At 41.5% G+C, this 22,288-nt stretch overlaps 1 protein-coding gene across 2 annotated transcripts in view; it reads right to left on the reverse strand.

Moving 5' to 3' along the window:
* Positions 1–22,288, reverse strand: part of LOC101853242 (neuronal acetylcholine receptor subunit alpha-10-like) — a 30,687-nt gene that overhangs the window by 4,384 nt on the left and 4,015 nt on the right. The window contains exons 2-7 of one of the 2 annotated variants that reach the window (XM_013084418.2): positions 16,616–16,737; positions 15,575–15,732; positions 9,620–9,664; positions 6,652–6,761; positions 4,267–4,462; positions 3,522–3,816 (exon numbers count right to left, since the gene is read on the reverse strand). In XM_013084418.2, the coding sequence (XP_012939872.1) occupies positions 3,522–3,816; positions 4,267–4,462; positions 6,652–6,761; positions 9,620–9,664; positions 15,575–15,732; positions 16,616–16,697 (886 nt within the window). In that variant the 5' untranslated portion in view covers positions 16,698–16,737. Of the gene's footprint in view, positions 1–3,521; positions 3,817–4,266; positions 4,463–6,651; positions 6,762–9,619; positions 9,665–15,574; positions 15,736–16,615; positions 16,738–22,288 lie in introns of both variants that reach the window. The other variant, NM_001280814.1, reaches the window with a different exon arrangement.

Genomic DNA, 22,288 nt, shown 5'->3' on the forward strand with positions numbered 1-22,288 from the left:
GCGTGTCACAAGGGTATGACAAACATACTAAAGAAGTAGAGGAAAATGACGATAGTAAAGATAAGGAAAGAAAAAGCAGCAGTTCCCTGTTGCAGTTCAGGCCCAGTTACGAGCATAACACTGATGAGTCAGCCCATTTACAAGTGCAGTTCTACTGTGCATAATAATAATAATAAATAATAATAATAATATATAACATTTATATAGCGCATTTCCAAAAAAAGTAGCTCAATGCGCTTTACATTGGAATACCCATTTTTCAAAAAAACCTTTCTTACTACTTACTTTCTTCTCATGCAATATACATTAATGCACACACACACACACACACACAAAACACACAGAGACTATTTTCATCCAGAACTCGAGATGTTAATGTCCCCCCTTTGGGAATGGCCAAAAGACACTTCAGTCAGTGGCACTGCCCCAGGGGGTATTATAGATGTTTGATATAAAAGAAAGAGCAAACCATACCAGAGCATCTATCCACAACCCACAAAGAGGTGGGGAAGCGAAGATGTAACAAGCCACAAGCTCAAGCACAGAAGAAAACAAAGACACTTCAGTCAGTAGCACCGCCGCGGGGGGTAAGAACAGTTTACAGCGCTTGAAACACAAACATGTCATATAAGGGCCAAAGATAGAGAAACTATTACAGAATAACATACTAACAAAAGAAAGAGCAAAGATGAGGATGAAAGATGTTTGATAGGAAATAAAGCGCAAACAACATCAGAGCATCCTCCAAACACCATTGCTCCAAAGTAAACACACTTTTTGAAGCAGTCAACATTGAGAGGGAAGATGGGGAGGGACGGGGGGTGGAGGAGAGTAGAAAAAGATTGTGGTTCCTTATAATGATAATGACAATGATATCTGATGACATCATATATATGTGAGGTGTCATGGTGAAATCAGGCGCTCGTCAAAATAATGAAATTGAAGAAACCGGCATTTTTCTGGTCGTTGTGCAATTTATTATTTATTTACTTTACTTTTTATCAACACCTTTTATGTGAATTTAAAAACACATTTTCTGAGTGGACTTTACTGAAAAACATTGATTTTAAAAAATGTGAAATTTTTCCAAGCACGGCTGTTCAGTTTCACTCTCCGAGAGGCGCAATTAGTTGTAGCCCGTCTGACCATTCTGACCCCTGGCGGACGGTAATAAATCTCTACGCGTTACGACACTTCCACCGGCCTATCCCTAGATCTGACTGATCCGCGCGGAAAGGGTACAATTTCAAGAAATTAACAGGAATTTACAGCATAGTACTCCCTTTCTCCATCCCGTAAACCTAGGAGTGTTATATACCAAATAAAAGCTCAGCATCTCCTCTATAACCCGCAGTTTGAAACCAGTTTCTATCTCGTTTTATATTCCCTTGGGATACCTATATACTACCACTGTTGTACAGCTCTGTGTTATTGATTTTTTTTAATTTAAAAGCGGATTTTAATAATCCGAACCGACAATTTTTGTTTTAACCTTCATATTTCTTTTTATAAATCTATTCTCTCCATTGTGGTGAAAAATCTCAGGGTCCGAGCTAAATTTCCATGAACTAGCGCACTTTATGTGACTAGTCTAGCGCAACCCTCGGTACAAAGAAAAACTCTGTGAAGCGGGAACGTCTGACTTTCTTGTGTGTTTATAATAATAGAGCCTTTAAACATCAAAGATGGAACACTCTTATAACATCCACTTTGAGAATTTAAACAAGTTGTGTCGTACTTGTAGTGGAAGAAGTTTAAAAACTAAAGTTTCTAAGCAGCGTCAATTTTTGTGTAAAAACTTTAAGTCTGACTTTTTACAATATTATAGACTGAACATTGACAACGACACAGCCGACAAGCATTCCAACACTCTATGCAGGAAATGTGGCTCGCGAATATACACACTACAGAAGCAAATTACAAATGCGGCTTTGAAGGCCGCACAGAATAAATGCATAGAAGACAGTGCCTATGTTTGGTCCCCTTACGACGCAAGCATAAGAATTAACGAGTGCTCTGTGTGTGCTCGCTGTGTTCAACTTAGCAAAGGATGCATTAAAGAGCGCATTCCTTTGCTTACGGAAGGACACGAGTTGCCTTCTCCGTCCCCCGCGAGCATAACGGATACCCCCACCCCAGATGCTTCTTCTGTACTCCCGTCAGAACACATTTCCATTAGCGCAGACATCGGTTCATATCTAAAACTATTCTGCAAGTTATTTCCTCACACAGTGACACCAAAAATACACATGCTAGAGCGCCATTGCCTGCCATTTATGAAAGCCTGGGGCTTTGGTCTTAGCATGCTGGGTGAAAAAAGGGGGGGGGGGGTGCTCCATGCCACAATCGCCAGAGTAGAAAAGAGAACAGTAGGCATAAAAAAAACAACAACAACTTATAGCTGTGTTGGAAGCACACTGACTACAGACATCTTCAGATTTGAAGGCCACACTCCATGGCTGGACTCAACTGTTTTCCCACTCATTGACAAGACTGTGTGCATTAATCAACAACAGCAGCAAGACTTTTTGGCCGCACCTCATAAACGTAAGTGTGTTTGAAAGTTCAAAGTCTGACTGTGAGCAGACAATGAAGACTGTAAAAATCCGTCGGTCCGTTTATTTTTTATTATTTAAAAAAAACCATGTTTGTTTGTAATAACCAATCTATGATGAACGCAACATTCCCCCTCTTTTAAATTAAACTACACTTTCTTTTACTTCTCCGTGATAAAAATTATACTGTCATAAACTACACCTTCGTCTTCATGTGATCATTTGGTTGTTGTTTCATTGACTTTCTTGGCTTTCATACGAACTGGTCTTTATGTGTACAAAACTCAACATCGCGGGGGAGCCACTGACCGTGAAGCCGAGCGCCCGCAGGTAGCGTGACCGGGGCGTGACCTCGTCTCAGAGGTCAGGTCGGCCAGCAACTAGGTGATCCTGAGTGGAACAGCCGTGCAAGAACTCTCAAGCTATAATAGAAGTTACCATACTTTAGAGGCCATTTTCTCATTTATTTTACCTCTGAAACCAGGCCACCCTCCCCTGCTTCAGTTTCAAATATCTCAACTTCTATTCAACATAGACGGATATTTTTTCACCAAAAGCAAGTCAAAAGAACAGGCTTTAAGATGATACCAACAACCCCAGATGCCCAAAAATTGATGAGCGCCTAATTCCGCCACGTCGTGCCACATATGTGTGGCATCTTCCTATATCAGAGAGAAGGCAAAGTCACTGTACCATCAAACTTATAGGCATAACCCACACACAACGTCCTACATCCACACATTCATAACCATCCCTAGCGTCCCCCCCTATTCCAAACACACAGACACCACCATATCCACCATGTCCTAACACCCATATGAGCAACTGCCAAAACGTGAGACTCTCTTGAGACTCAGTGGAGCAAAATAATTTTTCTTACCAATTTGACTCCCTTTTCTATCAGTCACAGATTGACATTTAGTGCTCATATTCCACCCACCCACCCACACCCATCCAAAACCTCACCAAAAGTAGTCTTATCCTGACTCCTCGCAGGCACCAAAAACACCACAGGCACCAGTATACCCAGCACAGCTGCCGGCCCCAAAGTCAGATAGCGGTAGAACTGCGACCTTCGCCGAAGCTGCACCGAGATGGTGATGAGGGTGAAAGGCTGCTGGCAGCAGTCGTACTTCTTCAAGGTCAGCCTGGCTTTGGCCCGGTTCCCGACCAGCTCCCACTGTGGGTGTTGGTGGACCAGGTAGGAGGAGTCTTCCTCGCTCAGGACAACATCCATCTCAGCTTTCTCCTTGGAGATAAACTGAAACAGGACAAGACAAAACTGAAATGTGAATAGACACTAAACTAAAATGTAAAAAGACACAAAGTTGACCGAAACGTCATCGGACCAGAAACTGAAACGGGACAAGACGAAACTACAATGTGAATAGACACAAAACTGAAACGTGAAAACAGACGAAACTGAAACATGACAAGATGACCAGACGCAAGCTACTTCTCAATTTTAGCCCAACGCAAATAGAGATAATACGTCAAACTTATTGCCGGAGTTTACACAATATATAAGTATGAAATAAGACATGATAAACTTAGAGAAACCGCCATCAGTTGAAAATTCACAAACTTTACCCCTGTGTCAAACTTTTGTCAATCTCTCCTTTCATAGATTGCCAGAAGTAACCCATTTTGTCAGCACACCTCACAAATAGTATTGACAGGAGCATTTAAACCTATAGAGTTCTTCACCCACCGTGACGTTCATCTCCCAGCTAGTGTGCATCCATGAGCCGAAAACGATGCGGCACGTCTGCACATCGTAAGGGAAGTTACTCAGATCCATGGGACAGGTGCTGTACAGAGTGAGCATGGGGACCCACACCACGCTGCCGTCAGAGGTTACGGTCACAGTTTCCTCGTACAGCGAGCTCGGTGGTTCTCGATGGGCCCTGGACACAACCAAAACAATATTTTAGTTTAGTTTTAGTTTTGCAACACAATAAGGTCATATAAGTGTCGAAGATTAGGTGTTGCAAGAGAGTAACAAACAAAAAAAGAAGGAGGAGAGATAAAGATGATAGATGTTTGATAGGAAAGAAGGAGCGAACCACACCAGAGCACCTGCCAACCACCCACCAAAACAATATTTATCCATTTCAGATCAGAACACGTCATGAAGAGATTTTTAGTTTTAGTAAGGTTTTTACAGCACTTGCAACTGTATAACGTCACATGAGCGCCAAGGGATGGATGTCAAAAGAGAAGTCCAATGGGGGAATCAGGCTTACTCTGCTCACCTCTCTAGCCTCAACAGCATAAAGTCTGCTTCAACTATCAAGGCACGACAAAAAAAGCAGTTCACACGATAGTGACAAACATACAAAAGAAGTAGAGGAAAGTGACGATTATTATAGGGGGTGCCCACATACGGGATCGGGTCGGGTGGCCAGGACTAGCCAAATTTAAGACGCAAAGCGGCCATCGTGGCACAAACCGATCGACTCGGTCAGTGACCTACAAAAACAAGCGCGTTTGTTTTCAGGCCTGCGAATCACGCGATCGGGTGGTTTGCAGCTAATCACAACAAGGCTGAGTCACGTGTCCATGTTGACACTGAAAATCCGGTGTCGCCCTCTTCGAAAAAGTGCAGACTTTTCTAACGGAGTTACCCTACTTGTGTGAAAAACAATAAAAGCGAAACTAACAAACTGTGCTATTCTTATTATTCTTCTGGAGAAACGAAAGAGCTTTAAAACAAAGACTGCAGCACCATCTGAACCAATGCACGGACTTCTGCGGACACGTTTTAGGTCGAGTTTACTAGAGCTACCTTCTTATGAACGATCTTTGATAATAGAAGGTTATCTATGTACTATTGTAACCATGTTTATGGGATTCCAGGCGGCCACAGCACTGCAACAGGGAACGGCAGAAAGGAGCCCTGGAAGGAGAGAGAATTTATACGAAATCGGGGCGATGGTGCCCTGCTTGCAAGCCGACGGGGAGCGTCCGGTGTTTATTTGCGTATAATGGCACTGTTATTCTTGAAGAGGAATGAATGGGCTTTCTGCCGACATATTTCCGTAGTCAGTCTGATCCCTGGTTCTATTAAAAAAATAGCACCAAAACTTTTCACACGCAAATCTCTTCTATTAATTCTTTAAGGACAGTCTTTAGAAATATATCACCCGAAAGAGCGTCTTCTCATCTTGAAATATCGACGAATCAGATTGCAGTATTTAATACCATACGCTCCCTGTTCCTGTTCAACCGAGGTCACTCTAAAATACAATATACGAAACGCGCGGCCGCTACTGTGAAAACCTTGATAGTGTTGTCTTTTATCCCACAAGATTTTGATTTCAAAAGAATCATTGATTCAAATAAATAATACCACTAAAAAGTAGAAAAGCTCCTCTTTCTTCTGATATATCAAGTGTCTGTGTGTATGCATGATCACACAGTGTTTTAGGAGTTTTGGTCTCCGTGACAGTGTGCCATGGGGGCGCACGGCCAGTTTGCGGTACCTATACTTATTCTCTCACCAAATAACCAAGTTATCAACTTTACAATCTATAGTATTACCATATCACACCCAAGAACACTCAGAAACATTCTTGGCTTTCCTAGAAGCATACAGTCACAGTGCAAGCTGCGGATAACACATGCCCATACCATAACAAACTGACAAAATCTTTCTCACATTCCCTCCTGTGTAGAAAGCAGAAACTTTTTGTAAACTAAATTTTTTTAAGACACCACATCGGGGCCTTCTATGGGATTTGAACCCATGACCTTTAGGTTTCAAGCTCAATAGCGGGGTACGATGAAAACAAAAATAGAAAAACTATAATTTAAAGTAAACTCCCATTTCATCTCCTTTATCGTCCATCCTTATTAGTATGATAGCACAAATAACAAACAATCTCCCCCCCCAAAAAAAAACCCCAGAAACAAAACAAAAACAAAAACCCAAACAACCCTACACAACACATCGGTCAAAATTGACAGATTGAGATATGAATATACTTTGATTTACAAACATTTATCACATTGGAGTCACTCGTCTTCTTTGCAACAGTCGCAATATCTAATAACATCTTACGACTGGATTCGTACATGAAATCAAAGAACTCACACATTATACAGCACCAGATCTGGTATCCAGATTTTACTGGCAGGCAACCGGACAGTGTGTACACCGCCGTACTTGGAGAGGTCCCACTTCAGTCGTGGATCTGTCCACACCTGGGAATGTATGGTAAACAAATGTGAGGCATCTTGGTGAAACCAGGCGCTCATCAAAATCATGAAATCAAAGAAACTGACATTTTTCAACCCATTGGGAAATTTTAATTGAATTTTCTTGTTTTGGGCTCAAAAACAATGAGCAAAGGCACAAAAATGTAGATTAGCACTCTCCATTGACACTGAAGCTTTGAAACTCACCAAACTTAAGTGCTCATTTCGGGGCTTATTTTACCTCTGACACCAAACGATTTTCACCTCCTTTTATCACAAATACCTGGCCTTCTTTTCAAGATAGATGAAATTTTTTTTTTAAAAGCAAGGCAAATCAACAGGATTTAACATGATACCAATAACTCCAAACACCCAAAGATTGACGAGCACCGGATTCAATCACGTCCTGACACAAATTTTCACATCATAACAAAAACAAAAACGTTGCTCAACAACTTTATGACAAGAAGATAGATACAGAGACTACCAAAGCAGTATAGCTGCCAAATTTTTAAAATAAAAATAAAACAGATTCTATCCACATGGCGGGTCAAGATAGTGGCCAAGGAACTCCCCTCTAAACCTTTCACATACACACTTTACTGCATTCAACAAATTCAAGCTATTGAAAGTAGACCTGCAGAAAAAAATCTCTTGACTTGTAGGCTTTGCTTTCAATATTATTTGCAAATCTGGTCTTGAAACTTCACATTTTTCCTTCAGCAAATGTATTTCATGGGCACAAAAACGGACTTCTGAACTCAGACTCTCAAAAACATATTGGCTGTGTTTTTATGAACTGGTTGGTTGCTATGTATGGGTAAAAATAAAAACAGGGGTGCAAGCATGCTAGTCTTTATTTCCATCCCTCAAACTCTAAAAAGATACATAACATAGGTAAAAACATTAACAGAAAGAAACAGGTTTTTTTTCTCTCCTGGAAAATTTTGCTTTCAGGGCTTAAAGAGCTTGATGATGAAATGTCCTAATTCCTGATGTGCACAATACTGCCACCATTTCTAAACGTACAGCAGGGCTTGAAATAGAATGCGGCACCGCAGCAATTTGCCCCAGTGCCTTTGCAATTTGCCGTAATGCCCTTAAAATCAAAGGGGCAACCGCAGCAATTTTTGCCGTGCCCTTGTTTTTTTGTTTTTAAAAATGCGCCACCATGAAAATAAATCACTATTTGTCCTGTGCTGTCACTTGTGGAAAAAAAAAAAGAAAAGAAAGTTATACAAGCGCGTCTTGTCGGGTTCGCCACCGTGGCAGGTCAATGACCCTGAACGTTGGTATCACTACTTAATCATAAGATATGGCATTGTGTGAGCACTGGTTGTTGGGGTCACCAAAGTTCATTCAAAGTCTGAACACCGCAAAGTATGGGACTCCAGAATGGGGGGAATTATTGATTTTTTTAATTTTTAAGATACATGAACATACGTGGGAGGGCAGGGGGTATGGAGAAATCCTGTCAGACTTGTCTGAAATCTCATCAAAGCTTTAGTCTGACACTGTTCAGCTTGATAATTATGTCCATTTTGTCATGGCTAGTGCAACACACTCGCAGCAATGATAACCAAACCTCAGCAGCAGTGTCTGAAAAAATCTCTGGGTGAAAAAGAATGCTGCAGATGTGAGAGATGTGGCAAGAGATGTGTCTCACAACTAGATGTCCTGATAAAACAGCACTTTTCTCTGAAATCATCTTTTCTGGTGATACTTTTTAAAATCACTTGTTTTTTCCCCATAAGGGACAAACAGTAAGCCAGTCTTTTTGTATATGGGTGTGCCAACATATTTTCTATATTCTGATCTAGTCATAAGTCATAATATGACATGCTGATTGTTTAGTTCTTTTTTATATAACATACATGTACTTTAAAACTTGTGTTTTCAAAACTTATTTTCACTTATCATCATAGTCAGAACCTCACACTGTTTAACTGCTTGACACCAATTTTTAGTCATTCATTCTTTTTTTTTCCATACACAAGTTCATAAGTTGTTTTCACTTCTTATTTTTTCTTTTTTATACAAGTTCAAAATTTGTTTTCAGTTACTCACGATTTGTTTTTATTTTATTACTACACTGCCTGTAAACCACTCTGTTTGAATCTCAAATGATTAAAGTCTTACCTAATTGGTCATATTAAAAGTCTTACCTAATTGGTCATATTATTTACTGTTTTCTATCGTACCCTATTGTAAACAGTCATACTCATTCATCTTAATCCAATAAATAAGAGCTAGATAATCTGGCTATAAAGGCATTCAAAAGTCAGATGCAATCGTGATCATTATTTTATTAAAACTGATTTTTTGTGATTTTGTTTTGGTGTGATTTTACTGTGATTTACTTATGTTTCATTTATGATTTTTTTTTAAATTTCCGATAACCCTATACTTTTGTAGAGAGCAAGAATAAATATTATTGTTATTTATAAAAGCTGTGATGCACGATCCAGTATTACCAGCTTCAATCAACAAAATGATCACCTATAATTTTTGCCTTGGTGCCCTAGCAAATTGTCTCGGTGCCCTCTGATTTTTAGGCCCCATCGAGGCAATTTTTGCTTGCCCTCCTGAACACCTAATTCAAGCTCTGGTACAGTATATAATGCGGTTTTTACAATTTAACAGGAGAACAAAAAATGGAATGTTGTTACCAAGAAACCATTTTCTTTAAAGATAATAAGCAAGTTTTTATCAAAATTGTATTCTTTACAATATTGATTGTTATGTTTACAAGGAGTTTGTTTTCTTGGTAACAACATTCAGTTTTTTTGGCTCTCCAGTAAAATCGTAAAAACAGCATATACTGTGTTTTAATAATGACTGTAGAACATGTCTACATGACGTACCTGTACAATGAAGACCGATGAAGCGAACGTATCTGTGGCCTCATCCTGTAAACAAACAGACGATATAGAAGTAAGACAATCTCTTTTCCTATGTCCCAAAAAAAGTTCTCGCAAGAAGCTCTACCAAAAGACATTGTATTCCTCATAAAAGTTGCAAACAGATTTCATAATTTCTTGTTTTAACTCCTCGTACTTTTGGGGAGAGCATCTGATCAGTGCAGAATGCATTCTGCGTGTATGGTGAATTTAAAATACTGTAATACACTGTAGCAAATTTCTATTTTAATGTAGAAATTTTTTTATTTTTACACCCCCCCCCCATCAACATATCTTTTACGAGGTGGTCTTCCTTCTGACTCTGCCAAATTGGGCTGAGAGGGTAACAATATCCCCGCAGAAAAACCGAGATACTTGAAAAAATAATTTTCCCACTTGCTACAACCAAAAACTTGGGTCTTCTGCGTGCAATGGTGAAGTGAAGTAGAGGAGGAGGGGCAGGAGGAGGAGGAGGAGGAGAAGAAGAAGAAGAATAGCTCAAATTCCAGCCCAACAGCAAGCTCTGTGCACTCTGAAACAATCTCACCTTCCTGGGAAGAGTACAGTGCAAACAGCCATTTTACAGGCAATAAAACGCTACCAAACTAACAAGGTCTTTCATTGCCTGTGGCTCGGTACCCATTCCAACCTGCGTGAAGTGAGGAAAATTCATATGAAAAGTCTCTCCTAAAGACATAATGTCAGGCCAGAGGCTCTAAGACCCAAACCCGCAACCCCACGATTTCGTGTCCGGTAGCCTAACCACTAGACTACTGACGTCACACACAACCTAACCATTATGAGTCCGGTAGCTTAGCCACTAGACTACCTACACCACTTCACAGGAAAGAATTTTAAAAGTTACCCAAAAGCCACTTTTCATCACGCCATATTGCTCTATCATGGGCAGCTGACACAACCATTTTTTCCCTCAAACATTGGCACACATCATAAAATCTTTTTGAGTCTTGCACATCAAGCGACACCAGTAGTTAATTTTAGTAGTTTAATAGAATCAAAATCTTGTAATTAATCAATTCAAATTCCTGCTAAATTTGTTTCTGTTTTTAGATTATCTATTATCTATTTGTGGTGGCCGAATTTTGCTATTCAAAAGGCTTTTTAATGGCTGCATCGATCGACATGCGGTTTTCGTCAAAAGATTCTTTAAAATATTCTCCAGATCATGCCGCCCTTCGTTTTTTCCGTTTTGAAACAGTTTTGCTACAAAAAGCTAAATTTCTTTATTTCGCCGATCGCTTTTGTAGGCCGACGCTTCTGTCTCTGCAATTTTAGAAAATCTGGTGCGGAAGTGATATTTTGCGAGGTGCATTTTGTTTTGAGAGTATAGATCTAGATCTAGACCTTATAATTTTTTGCATCTCTCATGATTTATTGCTCCTTTCCAGTAGAGTGTAAATAGCCTATAGTAAGCCAAAGACTTTCAGTTGATGTTAATGCACCGATCATTCCTTTCATCGAAAGGGGGCCCAGCTAGTATATTATATGTATAGATGTATTGAAAGAGAGAGAGAGAGAGAGAGAGAGAGAGAGAGATTTTGAATTAAAACATAATGTACCACATATGCATTGCTATAGTATTTGTAAAGTACTAAGTTGTTGTTGTTATCGATCCAGCAACAGCTGGGCTCTCACCCTTCTGTCCAATGCCATGTAGTGACAAGTGCAGGTTTGCTGCAGTTGCTGTAATGTTCCATAGAGTGTGTTGTTAAAGTTAGGTCTCGGAGGGAGAAGGGTAGCTCTGATGTCATTTAGGGCTGTGCAGTGGAACAGGTGATGATCCACAGTCTCATAAGTATAGTCACACAACGGACACATTGGGGGAAGTTCCGGGTTTATTCTGTTCAGGTGGAAGTTGAGCTGTATATGTTCTGTTCGTAGGCGGAAGATCGTGGTCTGTTTCTTTCTCTGTATGTGGTTGATATTGTCATTTCTTTTTGTTGTGGTCATATGTTTGAAAACTGCTCTGCCTGTCTTTCCCAGAGCCCATCAGTTCATCCAATCTTGTTTGTTGTTGCTTTTAATGATTTGTTTTGCAGTGTTGTATGAAGTTGGAATGTTGGGTTGTTCCTGTCTAGATCCCCGTTTGGCAAGTGTGTCTGCTCTGTCGTTTCCAGGTTTGTTTGAGTGTCTGGGGACCCACTGCATTACTAGGTTGATGCCACAGAATGTTATCAGATGATGGGATCCAAATAGTATATGGGTCAAATCTTGGTTTAGATGATGGTCATTTTCTATGGCTTGTAAGACTGATAGTGAGTCAGTGAAAATCACAATACTTTGTGCTTTTCCAGGACGAGTGTCAAAAACTGCGGAGATGGTACAGTGCTGTTTCAATTGCCATCATTTCTGCATCGTAGTTGCTACAGTTCTCTCCACAGGCTGCAGAGATCTCGTTGGAACTTCCATCTGGGTACTATATTAGTATTCCATATCTGGCTTTGGTTGGGCCTTTGAATGCTGAGCCGTCCGTGTAGACATGTATCCAGTCATCTGAATAGCTGTCGATTGTTTGATGTGATGCAAGTATCAGCGTCGCTGGGTCTGAAGATTTTGTGCTTTTGTCTCTGAGAGGTGTTGTAATGATTGGCTTTTTTAATGAAAGGAAGGGAGGGATGTTTTGGTTGACTGTTTTGGTTTCTTTTCTGTTTTGTGGTAGATGGTGACTCTCCATTAGTTCTGTGATGTGATGCATGATTGACTTTTGTTGAATTCATTTCTTTGGTTTCCATGTTTTTACTAATTTCCTGTTTGGGTGGTTGGGGCACATTCTTTTAGTTCTTTCGTGTAGCTCCAAAACTGCTTTATCTCTGCGGATTCCCAGGGGTTCAACATTTGAAAGGATTTCGCACGCGGCGGTAGGTGTGGATCTCATGCCACCATTTCTAAAACGTAGGGCATTGTTTTGGACCTTGTCAAGGGTGTTGCAAGTAGTTGTACTGCACATAGTGAGTAGGCTATTGCTGTATTCCAGGGAAGATCGGACATAACCAAGACATAGACCTCTCAGAGTTTGTTTGTCTGATCCCCATGAACTGCTTGCGAGTCTCTTTAAAAGTTGGAGTCTTTTTTTTGCCTTGTTCCTTATGTTCTCCACTTGGCTTTTCATGGTTAGACTATGGTCAAGTTTGGCTCCTAGGTAAGTTGGATGTTCTTCTTTGGGGAGACTTTCATTTCCTATATTTAGTTTGAGATTTTCTTTGGCTGCTTTATGGCTCTTCGAGAAGATGGTGTATACTGTTTTCGTGCAGTTTATTTTAAGTTTCCATTTCTCACAGTAATTGTGCAGCCTCTTGAGGTCTTCATTTAATTCCCCTGCTCCTGCTATCGAGCTGTGAGGTGTCTGCCCAAGAGCAAGATCATCGGCATAAAGAGTCTTTTCTGATTTTAGCACGTTCGTTACATCATTAAAGAAGATCAGGAACAAAGTGCAACTCAGACAGGAACTTTGGGGTAGGCCTTCCTCAAGTACTTCTCTTGACGAGTGGGCATTGTTTACCTTGGTTTCAATGTTTCGATCCGACAGAAAGAACTTGATCTATTAGTAAAGTTTTCCATGTATACAAAGGTCCATCAATTCCATGAGTAGGCCTTTTCTCCACACTGTCGTACACCAGTTGGAGATCTATGAAGATGGCAACAGTGTGTTTCCTGAAATCCATTCTGGATGTTTTGACTCTGTTTAAAAAGTTGATCTTCTGTGTTGCTGCCTTTTCTGAAGCCTGCTTGGTGTGGGTTTAAGCTGTTAGTATTTTCCAGGTACCAGTAGAGGCGGTTGTTTATCATTCTTTCCGCAAGCTTACCGATACATGATGTTAACGAGATAGGTCGGTAGCTTTCCGCTTCTCCAGGTGGTTTCCCATTTTTCAGGAGCGATATAATCTGGGCGATCCACCATGCCTTTGGTATTCCACTCGTTCTCCAAGTGGTATTTATCAGGGAAAAGAGAACTTCTTTTCCTTTAGCACCAAAGTTGCACAGTATTTCGTTGTGTATTTTATCTGGTCCTGGTGCTTTCTTTTCCCTTAGCTTTTTGAGGGCCTGACTGAGTCCCACCATGCTATAATCCTCTTCAAAAAGGGAGTTGTTCACAGTAGGAGCTTTTTCTTTATGCTTAGCCTTATTTATGAGGAGTCTATCAGCCTCGGTTAGTCTGCCTGCCCTGTTTATAGAGGCTACAAACCGGTTAAAATGTTCGGCTTTCTTCTGGTCTTCAGTGATGGTGCTGACTGAAAGGAAAAAGGGTTTGGGGTTGCTTTTTTGTCTTTCTCCCGAGAGGTTGCTGACAAAGGACCAAACTTTTGTTCCATTGTGGCGGAGGTCAAGATCTTTGCAGGTTTGAGTCCATTTCTCTTTTTTGGCTTTTTTAACTGTCACTTTCACCTGAGCACAGGTCTTGTTGTAGTGTTTTGTTAATTGGTGATGGTGATTTTTCCAATGACCGTCTGGCTTTCTCTTTTTCTGCCACAACAGTCTGGATTTCTTCCCTCCAAAAGGGTTTGAAATTTTTTCGCCATCCCCAAGGAATGTGCTGAGATGCAACTTGAAGAATATTTTTCGTGACTTGTTCATTAAAAAGATCAGCATCTTCTGTTTCTGCTATGCTAGAAAGCACTTCGTCCGAGGTCTTTTCGTATTCTGCCCAGTTGGCTTTCTTAAAGTTCCATCGAGTCCTCTGAAGGTGGTTCAATGCAGGTGGGGAGGTGATCTGTATAAAGATAAGCCTGTGATCACTTCCTATGTCATCAATCATTTCGATGCGACAGGAGTTTTCAATGTCGGATGAGCAGATGGTGAGATCAGGCCGGCTGAGAGTCAAGTGGGCTCTGTGAAGTAAGGTAGGAGTTGAGTTGAGTTTTGCAGTCATTATTGGGACCTCTACGCGGTGCTGCAGACCCCAGAACAAGTACAGCTCCGGGCCAAACGCCAATCAACCCCTGGATTCAGACAGGAACCCATGCAATAGGCTCCGCTCCCAATGATTCCTATCTGGCGTGTGGCACAAGTCCTGACGACCTGCAGCACGCACTGTATGAGTGCCCGCGGGAGGAAGCACATCGAGGCCCACTTATGGAGAACAACGCGAGACTGGGTCCAGATGTACTCTGGACGAGGCCACAAGAGGTTGCCGTTTACCTGTCTGCCAGTTAAGTTGACATCTTGTAACAAAGATAGGTTGCTGGTTTCGTACAGCTCCTCAATCTTTCGGCCTGTGCCGTTATATTTGATATAGCCCCATTCAGGAGAGTGGCCATTGAAGTCACCTGCACAAATGGTTTTCTTATAGTAGGCTGCTTGCAGATCAGACAAGTCGCATGTTGTCTGTGGAGGGCTGTAAACATTGAAAAGTGTGTACTTCCTACCAATATGCCATATGGTGGCCTTCTGGATATCTGTCGGTTGGGCAGATGATAAGTGTGCGACATCTCCCTGAACATCGTTTCGCAGGTAAATGACTACACCGCGGCATCCTGTGCAAGTGCAGGCGTAACTGGTGTATCCTGTGAGGTTCATGTCCGTACCTTTGTGTAGGGTTTCTTGATGGAGGGCAACATGAATCTGCCTGTCCTTCAGTACTTTGAGGAGTTCTGTTTTCTTGTTCCTCAAACCATAGATGTTGAGTTGCAAGAGGTTGAGGGAACACTTCTTCTGGTTGGGGGTGTCATTGGCTCCCTTCTCACGCCGAGAGCTTTTCCATGCTGGTTTAGCACTGTTTCTGTGTGTATCACCAGTAGCTGACTTGTCGCTCAGAGCAGCCCGGTGATTGCGCTGCCTGGCGCTGACCTTGTTTAACGGTAAAGTACTAAGAGACAGCAGTGTTTCATCCAAGTTCAATGCTTTATGAGAATATCAAATACTGTTAATTATATTATTATACATTATTTAACTTCAACCAACCAGGTCTTCCACACGAACAAAGGAGAACTTGACGGAAACCTCCACCGTATCCTCGGGCTTCAGGACCGGCCGAGCTTCTTTGACATAGCCGTTCAGGAGATGCTTGATGAGTTCTTCCTCATGCCACACCTCGCGACCCCCGGACAGTGTCGGCTGGCCTGCTGACAGAGGTCAATACAGTTCAAATACAGTCAAAATCTCCAAGACGTGCCACCCATTGTCAAGGAAAGAAGAGGTCTTCCCAAAACAGGTGGACATCTTTGACAGAGTTCTTGAATCAAATATATTTTGTTTTAATGTATGTGCTTTTACACCCAATCAACAAAATTTCAGATCAACAGTGATCTAAAAAGGCAACTGAAAATGGAAAGCGGGAAGTAAGAAGTGATCGTTTGTACAGAGGACTACAATTTGCCGTTAGAACAGGAAACAAAATACATTAGTGAGGCATCGTGATGCAATCAGACGCTCGTTAAAATAATGAAATCAAAGAAAACAGCATTTTTCTGGCCATTTGACAATTTCGAATGTTCTTTTTTTGGCTCAACACCTTTTCTGTCAATCAAAAACCACATTTCTCAGTTGATTTTTCTGAAAACCATTGATTAAAGGCACAAAAAAGGTAAATTTTCAGTTTTAAAGGTCTCTCGAGTTATGGAAGTCGCCAACCTTTGGCGGCCATTTTTTCGCCAATTTTACCTCTGAAACTAGGAGACCCCCGCCTCCTTCAATCATAAATATCTCAATATCTATTCAAGATAGGTGGAGGTAATTTTTTCAATCAAAAGTTACACAAATGAATAAGCTTCAAGATGATACAACTCCACATGCCCAAAAATTGACTAACGCCTGATTCCACCACGTCGTGACACATTTAGTAAAAGTGCATACACATGTACTATTATTATTATTACTGGTATTATATTATTTTAGCAACAGTGAAAAGAGACCGAAGTGACTAGAAGAAAAAAAGTATACAGAAGAGCAGTAATATGATAAATTCAAAGTAAAAGCAAAGACAAAATGCTTCATAAAATTTACCTTCACATTGTTGTGAAAAAATTAGCACCATGAAAACAAGCACGAACACTGCCTTGCAGCACCGCAAGGTGAGGACTGCCATTGCTCTGAGCTTTCAGTCCTGGTTCTACCGTGACAATCACCTGAAGAAACAAAAGTTGCATTCTTTTTTTTTAAGGTAGAAACATTACTAACTCAACTCTACGCCCCCATAATATCTAAGATCAATTAAGTTTAGGTTAGGAGGCTGGCTTTGAATCCTGCCTGATAATGTCAGGACCAACCCAGACTAAGAAGGATAGGCCTATGAGGGGCATACCAAAAGTATTTTTACCTGACTGTGAAGAAATAAAGGAGGAAAGCTGAAATTTGGGGTAAAAGCCAACAACTATCTTCCTAGAATGCAGATAAATTATGGGGAATTTCTGATAACTGGTTTTAACACCAACGCACTAGAAGTGAATGTATATGTTGTTCTCCAGTTTCAACATAAAAATGGAGAGAATTGAGCACAGAACAGTAATGAAGTTTTTCTTCTTGCAATGCAAGCAACTACAGGATATTTTTACAGGGATGCATGCCGTATATGGAACTGATAGCCCATCCTATGCTGTGATAAAATTTTGGTATAAAAAAACCTCAAAGCAGATTCATGGACATTGAAGATGACAACAGTGATGGTTGTCCAGTGACAGCATCAACAGAAGAGAATGTGTTGAAAATCAAGGAATGTGTCTTGTCTTATATATATAGACGGGTGACAGTCGAAAGTTTGAGCAAAGAAACTACGCTCAGCATTGGATTAGTTGAACGAAACTTAAATGAACTTTTGACTATGCCCTATTTTTAGTACTATTACCTTTTTATGAAGAGAGCACACTTCAATCTACTTGATCTACTTGCTCATGCAGCTAGACCAACTTATTTCCTTGCCGTATGCATTATATGTTATCAGTAGAAAACATATTTTTCCATGAGTAGTGGTTGATTTAAAAAGTCCTCAATCAAACACCCCCACCTTTTGGCAAAGGCTCTTATTCCTTCAAGGTCAGGTAAAAAAACTTTGAAGTGGCTATCCATACTTACGTACTTAGATCTTGGTTTGGCCCGATTGACCGAAGCCTGTTGAGTACACAGGCCTCATAGATCTAGATCTAGTAATTACAGTCAAACCTATGTAAGACGGGATCGCAAGGGAGCCCGAAAAAAATTGCGTCTTAGCCATTTTCCGTCTTAGACAGGAGGGGAATTTAGGGGTGGGGATGTAAGGGGGGGGGGGGTCAAAGGCCCAGCCGGTGGGATCAAAGGTCGCTTGAACATTCGGCCAGCAGTCACAAGTGGTCAAAACTTCACGCCTCTCTCCTCATTTGTTATCCTCTCTGATAATGACATACGTCAGTCTTACTTTTATCCAATTGCCACCAGTGCTTGCATTTTATAGGACAACTGTTTGACCTATTAAAAATAGAAACGTTTGAACATTTCCTTTGCTTCCACCCTTAGTCCCACCCATTGGTGTAATAAGCACAGTCAACCAATGTCACCCCTCACTGCCATGTAACAACGATTTGAGGAACTCTTTTCTCGGCTGGCTGTACGATCAGGGTGGTAGACATTGGTAAAATTAATTTCACACTTCTTGCCTCTACAACCATTGAGTTTCCATGCTGGAGCGCCACTCGAACATTTTCACTGGCATTCGAGAGATTTCACACCCACACCATCCTGACCATCTTCATCACTCATGATGGCTCACATGGATGGGGTAACATCTACCCCCAAATAGCACCAATATTCCTTTTCCTCGCCCGGCAGCATGGTGTTAAGTTTGGAGCCAGCGGTATCCAACTTGCGAGTTTTGACATTACAAATCAGGGCTGAGCGAGCAAAGCATTTTCCATCTTAGACAGGTAAAACCCTCAGAAGGGAGCGGATTTTTCTTTCTGTTTCTGCGTTGGACAGGATTCCGTTTTATACACGTAATTAAAGAGGAAAATATCAAGGGGGGAGCAGGGAGATTCCGTTTAAGACAGGTTTCCGTTTAGAAAGGTTTGATTGTATTCAGGTTTAAAATACATATATGCATGTCAGTAAGGCACCTTTTAGTTTCGTCTGAAATACACTTTAGGTATTGCAAACAAAAATTTTATTTACAATTCAGCCATCATAATTAAGTACGGCTAGCCTGTCAGTCTAGCCGTACTTATTTTAGGCACTATTAGTTCTAAACCTGTTGAGTACACAGGTCTTCATTAGTACTTATTCAGGTTTAAAATACGCATGCACTGTCAGAAAGGCACCCTTTGGTCTAGTCTCAAATACAAATACAAAAACACTTTAGGTATTGCAAACTAAAAATGTTTTTACAATTCAGTAGGCCTATTTTTTGCCGTTTGTCAGTCTAGCCATCATATAAGTACAGCTAGCCTGCCAGTCTAGCCGTATTTTAGGACGGCTAGCCTCTTCCAAAAAACTTTTGCATGCCCCTCATAGATCTAGTATCAAGAATCTAGATTCTTCACAAAATACAATTAATAAAAAGTAAACTTAAAACCAAGTGGCTTCATTCACGGCGCCCTAAATGCAGTTTGCAGGCGCTGTTGAGGCTACATTCACGGCACTAAGGCTTCGCTTAGGAGGAGCATCCACCGTCAGTTGAAGTCAGCCGGTTTCAGTAAGTGATGACAGTGACGTATTTAATATTTTGGCCAGCTTCAAGCGTCCCATCACATGAGATGAAGGAAAACGAAGCGCCCTGACAGAATTAAAGTCGGGATATGGGAATACGGTACACGGGAAACAAGAGGTGAGAGATGGGAAACAGAAGGTGGGATTCGGAAGATGGGACTAGTTATAAAATGTGTACAATTTATATGACTGTATTGCACCGGGTCAGCCTGGGAACCGACGCAGAGAGAAAATGACTGGAATCAATTATTCTTATATTATATAACAAACACTCCTCTTTCTCCCCTTTCTCTTTCCTCCTCTCTTCTTCCCCCTCCCTCCCCCCTTCTCTCTCTATAGTCCTCTGTCTCTGTCTGTCTGTCTCTCCCTCCCCTTCTCTCTCCCTCTTTCCACACACACGCACGCACGCACGCACGCACGCACACACACACGAACACACACACACACATACACACACACACACACACACACACACACACACACACACACACACACACACACTGTGGGAAGACAAAACTGCACGCTTTCAACTGACAAGGCAATTGAAACAGTTTGGTAGGCGTGTATGCATTTCTGTCAGATAATTATAATATCCTAATGCGTAGTTGCGTAATTGAGAGTTTGTCGTTTTCCCTTACACTGGCAAGCTCTGAGCCAGAGCTAAGTGTTTACTAGGGAATTTACGATGAATGGCCGATCCATCGATCGAGAATAACTGGATCGTTTTCCTTCATCTCATGGGATGAAACACTTGAAGCTGGCCAAAATATTTAAAATATACGTCACTGTCGTCACTGACTATCATGAACGTTGCCTCAACGGTGCCACAATGCCTGCAAACTGCATTCAGGGCGCCGTTAACAGAGCCTGCCTATTACGTTCACAACACCGTGAATGTAGCCTGCAGACTACGTTCACGGCGCCCTGAATGTAGCCACTGCAAACTTAAAACACAAAGATCATAAAAATGATGAATGATCATGATGCAGGCTCGCATATTTTTTGGGGGGGAAGCAGGACTTCCATAAAAACAAGTGACCACCCTTAACAAAAAAAGAAGACACAACCCTAACCCAAACCGTCAACCATACTGCCACTGATACTCTTACTCTTACAAGTGTCCATTTCATGGACATGACTTGGTCGCTACAATACGGAACTCTTCACCTCTTTTTTTAGTCCGCGAAAGGTCTAGATAGATATTCGAATGATAACATAAAAATGATAATTTGGAACCACAAGACCTAGATATAGAGTCTAGTAGTTAGTTTAATCTTGAATTTAATGTTTTAAGCTGCCTCTCTAGACATAGGGTTTAGCCTGCCTAGCCTAATACGGGGTGCCCATTTAGCATTGGGGATGGGATCGGGTCAGGGGCCATCTCTCTACTTATCGCCTGAAATTTTGAGTCGACTAGTCCGGCGCAATTGGCTTTTGTATGCCACAGTGACAATAGCCACTTTGTCTTTGCGCCCTCAATCTGCCTAGCAAACCGGCCCAAACAGACCCGATCTCCCAATGGGCACCTCTTATTAGGCACTCCTGTACAACTGCGGTTACGTTCTCTTGCACTAAATCATACAAAAGCAAAGACTACTGGATATCGATACTGATTTAAATATAAATTTGTATTCGGTACCATTGTTTTATCAGTAGGGATCTAGCCTACAAAATGAGCAGTAAAATTTCACTTGTATACATAACAAGGCAAGGGGGGTTTCACGGACCACGGAAGGACTTCCGTAAAACAAGCGACCACTTCAACAAACACAATTTAGAGACCTAACCCTAACCCTACCCCAAACCCTAACCATACCCCAAACCTACGCAGGCAGGCCTTTTGGCTATTCTCACCCGGTGTGAACAAACGTTCCATCGCTCTACAAGTGTTGAAAGCGTGCAATTTTGTCTGTGGGCAGTGAGAGAGAGAGAGAGAGGGGGGGGGAGAGAAGGAGTAGCGCAGGAACTTCCGGGCAAAACAAAATGGCGACCTGCGTAGTTCGGCTCTATTAGAAAAGTGAAATAGCCATAGCATCTCTTAGTAGACACGATCAAATTAGCTTTCTTTTTATGCTATCATAACGTCATTTTTTTTCTTTTGGTCTATCTGATCAAAAACAGGTCTTGATTCACACCAGGTGAGAATAGCCAACGCTGGCAATTTTCATCTGGGGGGAGAGGTCGATCGTATTTTTATTCTCACCCGGGGTGAGGATAGCCACTTCCTAAACCCTAACCCTACCACAAACCCTACCCTTATCCCTAGAACCCCTCTCTGTTCTACTCTGTCTCATCATAGTGGTCGCTCATTACGGAAGTCCTCCCGCCTCCTGGGACCATCTAACAAAAAATGGGGGGGGGGGGGGCGCATGCCCCCCTGAAGTTGACTATAATTTGATTTGCAAATATAGGGTGGATTGGCTACTCGACATAGAGTGTATGATAGAGGCCTAGAATCTCGGCCTATCAGCACGCTTCAAAAAGTAATCGTTTAGAACCAGAAGTAATTGTTGGTGGGGTCAAAACGAGTATTCTCAAACGGGACCAAAATTGTACAGGACCAGTGCCCCGTATTAGGCTATTATTAATTAGGCCTCTGCCTCTATCACTATCACTAAAGGCCACCTCCATTCTTACTGCGGGTGAGAATAGCGCCGGCGAGTCTTTTGGCTATTCTCACCCGGTGTGCGTTCACCGTTATATCCTAGATCTAGATCAACCAGTTTTGCGTTCAACACAATGAACCACAGAATTCTACACTGTGATCTGCCGCGAACAAACATTCCATTACTACTATTAGCCTAAAAGCGTGCAATTTTGTCTGTGGGCAGAGAGAGAGAGAAAGAAAGAGAGAGGAGTAGCGCGAGAACTTCCGGGCAAAACAAAATGGCGACCCGCATAGCTCGGCTCTATTCGAAAGGTTCAATAGCCGTAGTATCTTTGTAGACGACCAAATTAATTTACTTTTTTGTGTTTTAACATCATTTTTAAAGTTTGTTTTGGTCA

The sequence above is a fragment of the Aplysia californica genome, unplaced genomic scaffold (genome assembly GCF_000002075.1).
Source record: "Aplysia californica isolate F4 #8 unplaced genomic scaffold, AplCal3.0 scaffold00292, whole genome shotgun sequence".
In the NCBI taxonomy this organism is placed as follows: Eukaryota; Metazoa; Mollusca; class Gastropoda; order Aplysiida; family Aplysiidae; genus Aplysia; species Aplysia californica.